The sequence below is a fragment of the Loxodonta africana genome, chromosome 21, assembly GCF_030014295.1.
Source record: "Loxodonta africana isolate mLoxAfr1 chromosome 21, mLoxAfr1.hap2, whole genome shotgun sequence".
Classification (NCBI taxonomy): domain Eukaryota; kingdom Metazoa; phylum Chordata; class Mammalia; order Proboscidea; family Elephantidae; genus Loxodonta; species Loxodonta africana.
In genome coordinates, this window is record NC_087362.1 from 36865427 (window position 1) to 36881620 (window position 16194).

At 43.7% G+C, this 16194-nt stretch overlaps 1 protein-coding gene across 1 annotated transcript in view; it reads right to left on the minus strand.

Annotated features, from left to right (window-relative positions):
* BCO1 (beta-carotene oxygenase 1) overlaps positions 1–16194 on the minus strand; it is a 64587-nt gene that overhangs the window by 25496 nt on the left and 22897 nt on the right. The window contains exons 8-11 of the mRNA XM_064273495.1: positions 13294–13399; positions 11468–11562; positions 10048–10159; positions 4678–4823 (exon numbers count right to left, since the gene is read on the minus strand). Of these exons, the coding sequence (XP_064129565.1) occupies positions 4678–4823; positions 10048–10159; positions 11468–11562; positions 13294–13399 (459 nt within the window). The remainder of the gene's footprint in view (positions 1–4677; positions 4824–10047; positions 10160–11467; positions 11563–13293; positions 13400–16194) is intronic.

A 16194-nucleotide genomic window follows, 5' to 3' on the forward strand; every position in this document is an offset into this window, starting at 1 on the left:
GCCCAAACACAATGCTTCCACATTTCTCTTTGCTTGCTGTGTCCAAGAAAATTCTTGCCATCTTTGCTGGTGCTCAGCTTCAACAGGGTGTTTCCTGTTGTGGCCCAGCAGCTGGTACAGTCTACCCACATGTGTCTGTGCATAGTCTCTGAGCACCAACTCCCAGCAGGAAGGGGAAGTGTGGAGGCCATGTGTTTCATCAATGCTGAGTGTGGTGATGACTTTTCCATCTGCATGTCCTGATTTGCAATGGGATAGGCTTCCCCTGACCATTTAAAAACCACTTGTTTTGGATTGAATTGTGTCCCCCAAAGTGTTGTGTGGTTGTCCTCCATTTTGTGATCTAATTACCCTCCATTTTGTGATGTGTTATAAATCTTAGCCTCTATGGTTAAGGGCTTGGCTGCTAACCAAAAGGTCAGCAGTTCAAATCCACTAACCACTCCTTGGAAACCCTATAGGGCAGTTCTACTCTCACCTATAGGGTTGCTATGCAATCCACAGCAACGGAGATTTTTATGCCTGTGGTTATGGTCCCATTTAGGAGTGAGCTGTCTGTTACGTTAATGAGGCAGGATTAGGTCATGTTAATAGGATTAGGGTGGGATGTATCTTGAGTTACTGCCCTTTACCTCCCTACAAGAAATAAAAGCAGAGAGTAATGAGCAGAGAGAGGGGGACCTACTACCACCAAGAAAGAAGAGCCGGGAGCAGAGCGCATCCTTTGGACCTGGGGTCCCTGTGCTAAGAACCTCTTAGACCCAGAGGAAGATTGATGAGGACCTTCCTCCATAGTGGACACAGAGAGAAAGCCTTCCCCTAGAGCTGATTTCAGACTTCTACCTTGCTAAACTGTCAGAATAAATTTCTGTTTGTTAAAGCCATCCACTTGTGATATTTCTGTTATAGCAGCACCAGATGACTAAGACAACACCTAAACAATCTTTAAACAGCTTAAGAAGTGATCAAAGGTATTTGTACTCAACTTGGAAGAAGTCAGCTTGATACTCAGTATATTTGGCTGGGAGGGAATGAGTATGAACCAATACCACGGATGTAATGTGAATGCACTTAGATTTTTTTATGGAATGATGTGGCCAGCTTATTCCTGAATTGGAATCAAATTAGAGAAAGCTTTGAAGAAAAAGGAAATTCCTGGGTGGTGCAGTTAACATGTTCAGCTGCTAAACAAAAGTTTGCAGTTTGAGTCCACCAGAAGCTCCTTGGAAGAAAGGTCTGGCAATCTACTGCTGAAAAATTGACCATTGAAAACCCTATGGAACACAGTTTTACTCTGACACACATGGGGCCACCATGAGTTGGGACTGACTCAAATGGCAACTGACTTTTGGTTGAAGGAGAGAGTTAGTGGGCCAACAAACATTTGAGTGCCTACTGTGTACCTGACACTTATGCCTTATGGCACTTGTGAAATGCTGTTGCTTTATCGAGGCAATAAACAAATCCTGAGTGATTTATCCTGCAGGACTTCCTGGTCAGAGATTACACCCACACGAAGTATAACAAGGAAGGCCCTGAGGATAAGATGGACTTTCTTGTGGCTCCTTCAAAAACAGAGATCTTAGATCTTAGCTCTTGTAGAGTTTTGAGCTAATCCCCGTAGCCTGTACATGGAATGCGATGGCATTAAGGATCAAGATAAACTAAATGATCTGACCCCGGCCTTTGGTACTTTTAAACTCAGAGAAGTAGATGTGGTGTGCCGGGCTTCCTCATCAGTCTGGTATTTCACCTGTCATCTTAAACAAGGTAAACAAATCACAGACATATTTTTCTTCCCCACAAAACTGCACCCTTTTTCAAGATTAGGACTGGGTACTGTTTGTCAACTGGAATTGAGTAGAATGGAGTCGGAGAAGCATTTTTTATTCTACCTTCTTTTCAAATAGTTACAAGTAGAAGAAGGAGCAGGTGGTTGGCTGTCTTTCACACTTGTCCACTCTTTTCTATTCCTGCCATCCAGATGGAGGCCTTGATGATGCTTTTTTTAGGCCATTGTAGTTGACACTTCCTCCATCTTCGTGTGATTGGAGGTGCTGAGATTCCTAAAGGAGGATCCAAGAAAGAATAGGTGGTCTATGCTCTGCCATCTCCATGGTTTGTGTGTGTGTCAAATGGGGTATACAAGCTGAGCGTGGATATGGAAGTGCTGGAGAGATGAGGATGGCAGGAGAAAGGAAACTCAGTGGGACTTTTGTGTGTTGCCCTGTGGGGTTCCAGGTGAGCCATCTTCCCAAGAGATCTTCAATAAAATACCCATTTCTTGTTGGTGCATTATGGAGTTGAATCTCTTTGGTGGGGGATTCATTCATTCAACAAATATTTGTTGAGTGCCCGCATTGCGCCCGGCAGTGTTCTAGGCGCTGAGGATAAAGCAGTGAATAAAACATACCCAACATGCAAAAACTTGGATGAGTCTCTAAGGAATTCTGCTGTGTGAAAAAGCCCATCACAAAAGGTTAATACTCTGAGATTCCATTTATGTAGTAACATTGTAGAAATGATAAAATTTTAGAAATGGTAGTCAGGGGTTAGGGATGGGGGTCAGGTGGGAAGGAGGTGGGCGTGGTTACAAAAGAACAATACTGCAGATGCTTGGGGTGAAGGACCTGTTCAGTAACTTCACTATGGTGGGGATACATGAATCTACACATGTGGTAAAATTATAAAGAACAAACTACACACAGGAATGAGTACAAGTAAAAGTGGGGAAATCTGAATCGGAATGGTGGATTGTATCAATGTCAACATCCTGGGTGTGATTTTATATTATAGTTTTGCAAAATATTACCATTGGAAACTGGGTAGAAAGTACAGGGATCTCCCTATGTTATTCCTTACAACTGCACGTGAATCTACAACGATCTCAATAAAAATTTCAATTAAAAAAAAATTCATAGTCAACTCCCTGGCCTTATGGAGTCTGCATTTAAGTCGAAGCTATGTACCACTCCATGGGGGCTGCAGGGCAAGAGCCAAGACCACTCTGGAGAAACTCTCTGAGTTCTTCCATGCACTGCCTGCTGCCAGAGCTTCCTTCCTGTCCTCAGAACACATCATTGGATCCCCCTTGGTGACTGAAGGAGATCCAGGCTCGGGGGAGGGGGGCAGATGCAGGGTAAGGATGTGAATCCTATCCTCCCTGACAATATGATGTGGGTACCTGGGAATTAGCTGGCCTGCCTTTGGTTCTTTAAACCATAAACCAGGCACTCACTGGTCTGTAAAGGTGACACTCAAATGCCCATGGGGCTCCTGGTAATCACGTGGAACTCTTTCAGCTTATTCCCCACTTCCTCCATTGCCCCCACCTGGCTCCAGAAGCCACCACCCTTCTTTAACCTCTGCCTTAAATGCCTGGCAGCACGTAAAGCTTGGAGAACCTCTCTCTTCCCCTACAGACACTGACATGGTTCACAGCTCTGGTTCTCAGCATCAGGCAAGAAGGCTTTGTGCCAGCCAGGGTCTCTGGGACTCACTCCTGGATTCCAGCCCCCGGACCTGGTTGGTCAGGTTAGTGTACAGCACCTTAAGCCTCCTGTAAAGGGGGTTCCCATACCAACCTACTGATCCCATTGATGGTACCTGAAGCATCTTCTGGCTACAAATTGTCTACCTCTGCAACTGTAGTTTATTGCCTTAGAAGGACTTCAGAGGAAAGAAACTGTATAAAAAGAACGTAAGATCTGAACAATCTTTAAATTAGTTTTTATTATTTTTCATTATGCAATGACTTGCCTGGGAACACCACAAAGCAACACAACTTCCTGGCCACATAATTTACTAACAAGGCATGGTTGAGAAAGCTGGAACTCCCAGATGTGCAGTTTAGTCCATTAGAAGGGAGGGAGAGAGGGAAGTAAGGAAAAAGGGAGCGGGGAAGAGCAATGATAAATATGTCTCTCTTTCTTCTCTAGGAGGTTAGTGATTGCTCATTTTAAGAATGATGATAATAGTTAGGGGTGGATTACCTGGTAAGCAAGGTAAGCATGGGCTTATTTGTGCTTACTTACTAATTCTACAGGGCTGCTATGAGTCGGAATCGACTCGATGGCAACGGGTTTGGTTTTATTTCTTTTTTTTTTACTAAACTGTAGTGATCGACTTGTGCTTACCTTGCTTACTGGGTAATCTGACCCTATCAGAGATTGCAAATTTGTAAGCAGGCTTTAATTCTGTAGGGAGGTGCTGTGGGGTTGGGAAAGAGACAGATACCAGCCACACCTAGAAGCAGAATCTTTGATATGGTGAAAAAGTGTGAAATTGCTCACTTCAGATGATCTGGTAAGCACACTGCTTGCCTTACCTATTGGAAAATCCACCCCCGATAAAGTAATTCCTTTATAAAAAGGAAAAGGGGCTTTCTTAGAAGTGCTAGAGTTAATATTTGATTGACTTCCAAAGAAGGCTCCATGACTAAAACAAAATGCTGACAAGCCCCATCTTCCACATCTGTGTCTCAAAGCACTCACAGGAGGAATAAGCGCAAAATGAAATGATGGGTGTCCTCTCTACCCAAAGGACGTATCAAGTTTAGAATTTGGCTAGTTGAGGTACAGGTCGATGTAATAGGCCTCCATGTCATCAGGTCTGCGGAGGCACACTGAAGTCTGGAGCCCCGGCCCTGGGTTCCTCTGCGGGGGCCAGCTCCCTCACCTCAGGGATGAACAACCCATGTAGATCCAGGTGCATCTCCACGTCGACGGAGGCACGAGCCAATTCTGTAAAACTTTTGGCATCCAGAATAAGCAGAAAAGGCGGTTTTTGGGGATCCGTAGAGACAATGGCTGATAAGATAATTCCTTTGGGGAAACAAAAAGAGACGCATTGTAAAAACACAGCCTTGAGCCTCTTCCAGCTGGAGGGATAAGTTTCTTGGCTGTGTCTCTCTGCTCTTTGTGAATTTAAGTGTCTAATCAAAACAGAAGGGAAGTGGGTCTGATATTGTGTGAGCAGAATGGAAAGGCTATGGAAACTAGGCATCAGGAAACCTGGCTCTAGTGCTGGCTAGGCCAGTCCCTTTTCTTCTCTGAACCTCAGTCCCTTCATCATCTGTAGATAGCAATAATCCTACCAACCTTCATAGGCATGTCTATCAGTTTGTCTTACTGTGATGGCTTGAGTGTTGCTGTGATGCTGGAAGCTATGCCACCGGTATTGCAAATACCAGCAAGGTCACCCGTGGTGGAAAGGTTTCAGCTGAGCTCCCAAACTTAGACAGACTAGGAAGAAGGAACTGGTAGTCTACTTCTGAAAAAATTAGCCAGTGAAAACATTATGAATAGTGGCAGAACATTGATATAGTGCAGGAAGATGTGCCCCTCAGGTTCGAAGGCACTGGAATTACACCTGGGGAAGAGCTGTCTCCTCAGAATAGAGTTGACCTTAATGATGTGGATGGAGTCAAGCTTTCAGGACCTTCATCTGTCGATGTGGCATGACTGAAAATGAGAAGAAATAGCTGCAAACATTTCATTAACAATAGGAACGTGGAATACACACAATATGAATCTAGGAAAATTGGAAATCATCAAAACTGAATTGGAACACATAAAGACCGATATCCTAAGCATTACTGAGCTCAAATGGACTGTTATTGGCCATTTTGAATTGGGCAATCATATGGTCTACTATGCCGGGAATGACAAATTGAAGAATGGCATTGCATTCATTGACAAAAAGAACATTTCAAGATCCATCCTGAAGTACAACGCTGTCAGTGATATAATAATATCCGTATGCCTACAAGGAAAACCAGTTAATACGACTATTATTCAAATTTACACACCAACCCCTAAGGCCAAAGATGAAGAAATTGAAGATTTTTACCATCTTCTGCAGTCTGAAATTGATCAAACATGCAATCAGGATACACTGATAATTACTGGTGATTGGAATTAGAAAGTTGGAAATGACGAAGAAGGACTGGTAGTTGGAAAATATGGCCTTGGTGATAGAAATGGCACCGGAAGTCGCATGATAGAATTTTGCAAGACCAACGACTTCTTCATTCCAAATACCTTTTTTCAACGACATAGATGGTGACTATACACGTGGACCTCACCAGATGGACTGCACAGGAATCAAATAGGTAATCAAATATACTACGTATGTGGAAAGAGACGATGGAAAAGCTCAATGTCATCAGTCAGAACAAGGCCAGGGACCGACTGTGGAACAGACAATCAATTGCTCATATGCAAGTTCAAGTTGAAGTTGAAGACAGTTACTGCAAGTCCATGAAAGCCAAAGTATGACCTTAAGTATATCCCACCTGAATTTAGAGACCATCTCAAGAATAGATTTGATGCACCGAACACTAATAACCGAAGACAAGACCAGATGAGTTGTGGAATGACATCAAGGACATCATACATGAATAAAGCAGAAGGTCAGTAAAAAGACAGGAAAGAAAGAAAAGGCCAAATTGGATGTCAGAAGAGACTCTGAAACTTGCTCTTGAATGTAGAGTAACTAAAGCGAAGAGAAGAAATAATAAAGTAAAACAGCTGAACAGCAGATTTCGAAGGGCAGCACGAGAAGACATATTAAAATATAATGAAATATGCAAAGACCTGGAGTTAGAAAAGCGAAAGAGAAGAACATGCTCAGCATTTCTCAAGCCGAAAGAACTGAATGAAAAATTTAAGCCTCAATTGCAATAGTGAAGGATTCTAAGGAGAAAATATTAAAACGACGCAGGAAGCATCAAAAGAAGACGGAAGGAATACACAGAGTCACTGTACCAAAAAGAATTGGCTGACGTTCAACCATTTCAGGACATAGCATATGATCAAGAACCAATGGCACTGAAGGAAGAATCCAAGCTACACTGACAGCATGGGTGAAGAACAGGGCTCCAGGAATTGATGGAATACCAATTGAAATGTTTCAACAAACAGATGCAGCACTGGAGGTGCTCACTTGTCTGTGCCAAGAAATTTGGAAGACAGCTACTTGGCCAACTGACTGGAAGAGATCCATATAGGTGCCCATTCCAAAGAAAGGTGATCCAACAGAATGCAGAAATTATTGAATGACATCACTAATATCACACCCAAGTAAAATTTTGCATTCAAAAGCATCAAGAGGGAACTGCCAGAAATTCAAGCGGGATTCAGCAGAGGACGTAGAACAAGGGATATCTTTGCTAAAGTCAGATGGATCTTGGCTGAAAGCAGAGAAAAGCAGAAATATGTTTACCTGTGTTTTATTGACTATCAAAAGGCATTTGGCAGTGTGGATCAAAACAAATTATGGATAACATTGCAAAGAATGGGAATTCCACTTAATTGTACTCATGAGAAACCTGTACTTAGATCAAGAGGCAGTCCTTCGAACAGAACAAGGGAATACTGTGTGGTTTAAAGTCAGGAAAAGTGTGTGTCAGGGTTGTAGCCTTTCACCACACTTATTCAATCTGCATGCTGAGCAAATAATCCAAGAAGCTCGCTTCTATGAAGAAGAAAGGGGCCATTAGGATTGCCGGAGACTTATTAACAACCTGCAATATGCAGATGACACACCCTCGCTTAAAGCAAAGAGGACTTGAAGCACTTACTGATGAAGATCAAAGACTCAGCCTTCAGTATGGATTGCACTTCAACAAAAATCCTCACAACTGCCATAAAACAAAATGAGACTAAGGGGCACACCAGCCTTGGGGCAGGAGGGGACAGGAAAGCTGGTAATAGGGAACCCAGTGTTGAGAACAGAGAGTGTTGACATGTCGTGGGGTTGTTAACCAACGTCATGAAACACTATGTGTACTACCTGTTTAATGAGAAACTAGTTTGTTCTGTAAACCTTCGTCTAAAGTAAATAATAATAATACAAAAAAAAAAATCCTCACAATTGGGCCAATAAAAAAGCAACATCATGGTAAATGGAGAAAAGATTGACATTGGCAAGGATTTCATTTTACTTGGATCCATAAACAACACCCATGGAAGCAGCAGTCAAGAAATCAAACAATGTATTGCATTGGGCAAATCTGCTGTAAAAGACCTCTTTAAAGTGTTAAAAAGCACAGATGCCACTTTGAGGATTAAGGTGTGCCTGACTTAAGCCATGATATTTTCAATCGCCTCATATGGATGTGAGGGCTGAGCAATGAATAAGGAAGACTGAAGAAGAATTGATGCCTTCGAATTTATGGGTTTGGTAAAGAATATCAAATACACCATGGACTACTAGAAAAAAAAAAAAAAGAGGAACTAACAAATCTGTCCTGGAAGAAGTACAGCCAGAATGCTCCTTAGAAGTAAGGGTGGCAAGACTTTGTCTCACATACTTTGGACATGTTATCAGGAGGGACCAGTCCCTGGAGAAGGACATAATGGTTGGTAAAGTGGAGGGTCAGCAAAAAAGAGGAAGACCAACAACAAGATGGACCGACACAGTGGCTACAATAATTGGCTAAAGCATAACAACAATTGTTAGGATGTCTCAGGACAGTATTTTGTTCTGTTGTACATAGGGTCTCTATGAGTCAGAACCGACTCAAAGGCACCTAACAACAATAAAAACCCACATCGGGTTGCTGAGAGGATCTCTGACCTGTTGAGTTATGAGAGTACTTCGTGAAGTAGTGCATGCTTTGAGAAATGACTATTTTCCTTATCTGAAAACGCTATGAACAATCAGCTTTGGGGATGCCCTGAGGCTAATATACGTCACTCAGCTAGTTGCATTCAAAGGCACGAGCCCCATTCACCTCCTGCACACACAGCATACTGGTAGCCTCAGTTTTCCCCTCTGTAAAATGGAAATACTCTAAGCACTCACTCTCAATGGGTAGAAGGTTAAAAAGAATCATGTGCACACATTTTCAGCAGGGAAGAAGCATTCAGAAAATATTGGCGATTCCTACTTAGGCTTCCTGGGTTTCAGTGCAAAGTTGTAGTCAGACTGGCTTGGATTCAAATCCTGTTGCTGTACGTTCTGGGCATGTGACCACGGGCAAGTCTCACTCTCTGTGCCTCCCCACTGGTGAAATGCAATGATACTTGCTACCCACAGAGAGAACGTGCTTGAAGTGCTCACTCAGCTGGGAGATGGGCCTCAGGAGGACGTGCTGCTGATATCCCCTACATCTGAGATGACAGTGACACAAGGTCCCTGGCCTAGCATGCCACGCCATGATCAGTATCAAGATAAGGCCAGGTGGAAAACCACTCCCTCCAACCTGAGGGGAAGAAACTGGCAGCCTCAGTGGGCAGCGCCCTCCCCTGCAGGTGTGGGCAGCTGCAGCACTGGCTCGGCCAGGTTGCACCTCCGCCCATGGTTCTAGTTACCCTCAGCATCCCTGGGCGTAGGCAGAGCATTTCTGGGGCAAGTGTAGAGGCCAGGAGGGGAAGGTTTCCTACGGAAATCTAGAAAAAAAGACGTAGGCCACAGAAATCCATTTCTAGGTGTTGTATGGAAGGTTAAAACTTACTTATAAAATCCATTGCCGTGGAGTCAGTCCCAACTCACAGCAACCCTATAGGACAGAGTAGAACTGCCCCATAGAGTTTCCAAGGCTGTAATCTTTATAGGAGCAGACTGCCACATCTTTCTCCCACGAAGTGGCTGATGGGTTCGAACTGCTGACCTTTCAGTTAGCAGATGACTGCTTAATCATTGGGCCACCAGAGCTCCTTTACATACTTATAGACAGCTAAAAATTCTGATCCAGCCATTGCGATGGATTTGAAAACCGGTATTCTATGCCCTGGGACAGCCTAAGGTCAAGCAGTATTAAGCACTTGGTCTATGGACCCAAGAGAAACAAAAGCTTCAAAGCATGACTCCACCAGCTGTGTGCCCTGGGGGCTGGGGCAAGGATCTACCAGAACCTTTCTGAGCCTTGGTGTCCTCATCTGTAAAATGGGCATGGTAACAGTAACTGCCTGCTAGGGTAGCTGTCAAGGATGTCAAGCGTCTGGCAGGGCACCCAATGACAAGCCAGCTGTCCCCAAACAATGTCTCTGAGGGGTGATCACTGGCAGTGCGTGCAGCAAGAGCTCTCCTTCTGAGTCCTACCATCATCCTCGTCCTTGGCATCTGGTGTGGGCACAAACACGGGCTCCGCTGGCCAGCAGTGCTCCTCTCTCCATCTTAAGGATGACTTTGTGAGAATGTCGTATTTTAGTATCTGCACATTCAAAGAGGAGAAACATGGAAATGACCTGTTCAAGAGCATGCATACTCCCTGCAAATATAAAGGCATCAAGGCCCATGTGGCGAGAAGACTGACCAACCAGCTGCCACCTAATCAATTCCGGCTCATGGAGATCCTGACTCGTGGCAACCCCATGTGTGTCAGAGTAGAACTGTGCTCCTTAGGGTTTTCAGTGACTGATTTTTCAGAAGTAGATCACCAGTCCTTTCTTCTGAGGAGCCCGTGGGTAGACTTGAACCCCCAACCTTTCTGTTAGCAGCCAAGTGTGTTAACCGTTTGCTCCTCCCCTCATGCAGGCTTTTGACATTACTTCCATGTGACATGTGCCTCCAGTCACAGCCTCACAACTGAAATGAAAGAACATAACTTCCCTCCTCCAACTCTAGGCTTAGATCCCTTTGCCATTGTCCAGCTGGTGCTGGACAATGAATTCTTTTAATGATAAAAATCTTGAAGTTGTCTGGAAATTGGCACTACATTGCCATTTTTATATGTGCAAAACAAGAAAAAGTATTCAACGCAAACATTTAAAGTATAATACAATCCCTTTGTTGTTTTAAAGTGGAAGTCCCCGGGCCTCTCTTACTCTCCAACAGGCTTGCTTCCCTCTAGGACATGGAGTTTGTAGGAAGGGACTTGGGGTGTGTGTAGGTGTGTTGGGTGGGAACCTTAATTCTTTGCTTTATGCATTTCTGGACTGTTTGCACTGGTTAAAAATTTTTTCCATTTTAAAATGAAGCTGTTAAGGCCAAGTGACGACTGCACACATAGCATGGTCCCTGGGACACAGTAAGTGCTCAACAAGTAGTAGCTTAAAGAACAAATATGGCTGCACAACATGGTGGATATAATTATGTCACTGAACTGTACATGTAGAAATGGTTGAAATGGTAAAGGTTTTGTTATATACATGTTATACCACAATAAAAGAATAAACAAAGTCTCTAAGTTTCGGCTATACACTCTCTACTGGTGAGTTCACTGTAGCACATAGTAGGTGCTCAGTAAATATGTACTGAACAAAGAAATCAATGAATAAACTCCATCCATGACCTCTTGCCTGCATTCAGCACGTCAGATATGCCTCACTCTCTTGGATGGTCCATCATTACTTCAAATTCATCTTGTCCCAAACTGACCAAACTATCCTACTTACCCTCTGTCCTCAAGGGGGGCTTCCCTCCTGACCTCCTCTTTTCTGATCAAGGTCACCCAGTCTCAAATCCTGAGAATTCAGCTTTACTGTAGGGAAAGCCTACCTGTGATAACACAGGATCATACCTGGGTCGGGACTGGACTCCACTGAACTTCAGCAGCAAAGACATATCGGTATGGTTTCCCATTGTGAGCATAGTTAATCCGAGGTAGCTCTAAGCCTAGAGAGAAATGGCACAGCCGGTGAGGCAGTTGTCACAGAGGGCTGGGAGCATTCCGCCCTTCATGCCGAACTGGGCATTCTTTCCACAATCACAGCTCCCAATCTAGGGTCCCTGAGCATGATTCGGACCCTGGATTGGATCAGAGGGAATGTGAACTCAAGTAGCCAAAGGGCAGGGGGAGGGGGGCCTCTGATAATTGTCCTGGCTATATTAGACGGTTTAGGAGCAAGAAAAGATAGACCTAGATTTTTAAGTGTGTAAACATCTTTAATTATCTAAGATAAAAATCAAAGAGAATTACATGATTAAAATCAGGGGCTATTGTGTCATGTCTGTGGGTGTGAAGAAAAGCCATAAAAAGGAGTATCAGTGGTGAACGGTTAAATAAATCTGATGAATTCGTATAATAACATATTGTGTAAAAATAATGTTTACAAAAGGAACTTTTTTTTCTTTTTTTAAACAAAAGACTTTTAATAACATTGAAAAGTGCCCTACTATAAGGTTCCTTAAGTGCAGAATTAATCTGGTTATAAAATTTGCTCCAAAACAAACAGAAGCATTACTGAGGTTATAACTTCCTGCCAGTTTCTATTTTACATTGTACATCCTAAGTTTTTCAACTAGGGTGATGGCGTCCCCCAGGGGATATCTGGCAATGTCTGGAGACACTTTTGGTTATTCTAATTGGGAAGAAGAGGTATGACTGGCATCTAATGGGTAGAGGTCAGGGACATTGTTAAATATCCTACAATGCGCAGGGCAGCCCCCACCACAAAGAATTACCCGGCCCCAAATGTCAATAGTGCTGAGGTTGAGAAACCCTGCTGTAGTGACGTAAATTCTAGTTCTAGGGGGTTTATATTCTGTGTGCAACTCAACTTCTCTGAAAACCCAGTTTTTTCATCTGTAAAATGGGGTTGATAAAACCCATTTTTCATCACCTGTCTGTCCATACTGTGGTGGCTTGTGTGTTGTTATGATGCTGGAAGCTATGTCACCTGTATTTCAAATTCCAGCAGGGTCATGGTAGACAGGTTTCAGTGGAGCTTCTAGACTAAAACAGACTAGGAAAAAGGCCTGATGATCTGCTTCCAAAAATTAGGTAATAAAAACCATATAGATCACAACAAACAGTGTTCAACTAGCTTGCTGTGGACATGTGTCATCAGGAAGGATCAATCGCTATAGGAGGACATCATGTTTGGTGAAGTAGAGGGCCAGCGAGGGTGTGGGAGACCCTTGGTGAGATGGATTGGCACAATGGCCACAGCAATGGACTTGAACATGCCTGTGATTGTGAGGATGAGGCAGGATCAGCCTATGTTTTGTTCTGTTGTACTTAAGGTCTCCATGAGTCAGAGCTGACTTGATGGCAGCTGGCTATCTATCACCTATTTTACAGAGTTACTATGAATGGGTAGAGACAGGATTATGAATGCGTTGTGCCTTTTCAGTAAGCCAGTAAGTCATAGCATTTGCAGACAGCCATTGTGGAACTTGTCTTGTCCAATGACTACCCGGTGCCTGCCTTTGTGCTGTATGGAGATAGACTAAAGAGAACTGTCCCAAACACTTTTCACTGGGACAACCCAAGAGCCCTCCTCTTTGTCCCTGGTCCAGATATAGCCCCTCTGTATTGGAGGGAGGTGTTATATAAAAAAGCCCCAGGGGTCTTCATGAAAACCTGTCCCTCCTGTAAATGCTGGGAGAGAGACTACATTTTACCTTCATAAAGCAATTCTGGCTGGCAGTAGACTTGGCCGTCTCTTTCCTTCAGGGCTGTTGCTGTTGTAGATGCCAGTCGGATTAAATTTGAGCCCACTTCTGCATTCTGAAAAGAATCCATTTTCAAAAAAAGGAAACCTTGTTATGCAAAGCAAACATTTGCTTTACTGTATACATTTTTAAAATGCTTTAGCATACATCATCTTCCTTCGGCCTCACATTAGCCATGGGAGGAGCTATTATTGTGCTGTTACCCCAATTCTCAGTTAAAAAATGAGGAGTGTCAAGATGAAGTGATTCCCCTAAGGTGGCAGGGCTGATAGGTGGTAGGACACCTAAACCCATGGCCTTGATTCTCCTACTCTGGGCCTCCTTATCCCTCACAGGTAAAGTGAATGTGCTTATGAGAATAAGTTCTCACTTTTTAAAGGCTGTATGACTCATCTGTAAAAGACTGCATCAGTCATTAAAAGGATGTTTATAAAGAGTTTATAATAACATGAGAAATGCTTATGATATAACACTGAGTTGAATAAGCAGCAGACCAAATTGCATACACAGTCTGAGCTCAATCGTGTTTTAAAAAAATTACACAGAAAAGAGCCTGGGAGAGACACACCGAACATTAGCAATGCCGGGGGTGGTGCGATTATGGGGGCCTGTCATTTCTTTCTCTATGCCTATCTGTAGTTTCAGTATTTTCTCCTATGAACATGTGTCACTGCCGAATCAAAAACATACATGCAATAAATATCTTTCAAGGGCGTTCCTTGATCTCAAGCTACCATCAGACTTTGCTCTATTCTGGACCTTACTGGCTTCTTTGTAACCCAGGAGAGGGGTTTAATGCAATTGAGTAAAAATTCATTGAGCATCTATTACTCTGTGTTTCCCCACATACTAGCTATGGACCTTGAGCAAGTTACTTAGCCTCGCTGTAGTACATCCATCACTGAGTTATTGTGCAGAAGAAATGAGATCAGGCATGCAGAGGGCTTACAGTAAGTGCCTGATAAACATTAGCTGCTGTTGTTTTATTGTTGCCCCTGCTATACTGCTACCACTACCACTGGGGATGAGTACAGGTTAGGCCCTAGAGGACATTGAGGAACAAAACCCAAGATTCCTGCCTTCCTGGAGCTTACAGCAGGAGGATTATTGCCATGGCTGTCTCCTCTTATTTAAACTTTTTTCAACTTTCTGAATTTTCCAAAATGGGCTTTTATAATTAAAGCACACCTATTCTAATTCAGCAGTTTTCTGTTAGAAAGCGGGGAAGTTTACTGCATCCTAGGGTTATAAACTGCAAAGGTCCTTAGATATTTTTTAGTTCAAGCCCCTCAATTTATATGAGAGGAAACGGGGTGGGGCATGAAGAAGGAAAATGAGTTGCCCAAGGTCACATAGGGAGAAGCAGAGCCTAAGCCCAGGCCTTTGCATTGCAATTCTTCTGCCCAGAATTAGGAGCATTGCAGGCAGGGCATAAAGCGGGTGCAAAGCCCTGAGGCTGGCCCGTTCCCCTCCCCTGCACAGAGAGGCCTTCCCTAACAACACAATCAAGACAGTTTCTCCAAGGCATTCATCCCCAGCTGTAATTTTCTTCTTCACGGATCCATTCTTTTTGGCTATTCCTTCTTTTGGCGGGTCCTCCCTGTGAAGGCAGGGAGCAGATTTTGTTCAGTGCATGGCCCCTGATTGGCTCCAACTAAAGAACTGCATGAGTGAATGCATGACTCGATATGCTTTTCCTTCAACTGCCAAGGGACAAAACATTTGCCGCACAAGGTGGTTGTAAGAATTACAGATGAAATGCATGAAGAAAGTAGCCCAGTGCCCGACACATCAGCGACATCTTACAGTTGGCAGCTCTGAGTGCCTCCAACTGCGAGGCACCACAAACGGGCCAGGCCTTGCCCGGTGCTGGTTGCTGGCTGGGCACGTGACAGCCAGAGGCCTCCAGTGCGTGTCCCGGACTTGATTCTCCGAGAGTCAGTCTGCAGTCTACAGACATCTTAGAACTCTGGCTGAAACTAGTCCGACAGGTTGTGGGATAAAATGTGGATTTTTCCATAGGCAGCTGTAACAAACATGACTCGGCTTCTTTTGTAGCCAACATGCTCACCTTTGGGAAGAAATCGCTTTCCAGCCAGAATTAAACAGAATCCTGCAGGTTTGCCTGAAGTCCCTAAGCTTGAGGGAAGTCCCATGAGACAGTAATCTTAGTAATCCCTCAAAACACAGGCTTTGGAGTTAGGCAGCCCCTTGTGTGAACTTGAGCAGACCCCTTGGTCTAGGTGAACTTGAGCAGACCCCTAGGCCTTGCTGAACATGTTTCCTTATCTGTAAAGTAGGGATGCAATTCACAACTTTTGAACTGATTGGGAATATAGGTGAGGCTGCTCCAACCTGCCTTTGAGGATTATAGTTAGGATTAAATTATAGTGTGAAAACACTGGGCACAGTGCCAGACACAGTGAAGAACTTGAAGCCAGACAGACATGTACTCAAATCCCACAATAATTCTGTGACATTGGACAAATTATTTTCTCTCTCATCTGTAGACACGGGGACAATAAATACCTCAGAGGGCTGTGATTCAGGTGAGATAAGAAACACACCAAGCCTTTAACAGACTCTGAAATTTGCAGGGCCTGGGCCAAGAGTACAAGGGGAGGCCCACCTACCACGTCTAAATACATCGAGCAAATTGTTAAGTAAAATATCGTTCTCTCTCCCTACATTGGCAAGTAAACCTTCTCTAACATTGTAGAACACCAGCAGTCTGCCAGTTTGTCAGGTTGTCGTACTGTGGAGACTTTCATGTCGCTATGCTGCTGAAAGCTACAGCACTAATATTTCAAATACCAGCAGGGTCATCTATCATGGACAGGTTTTAATGGA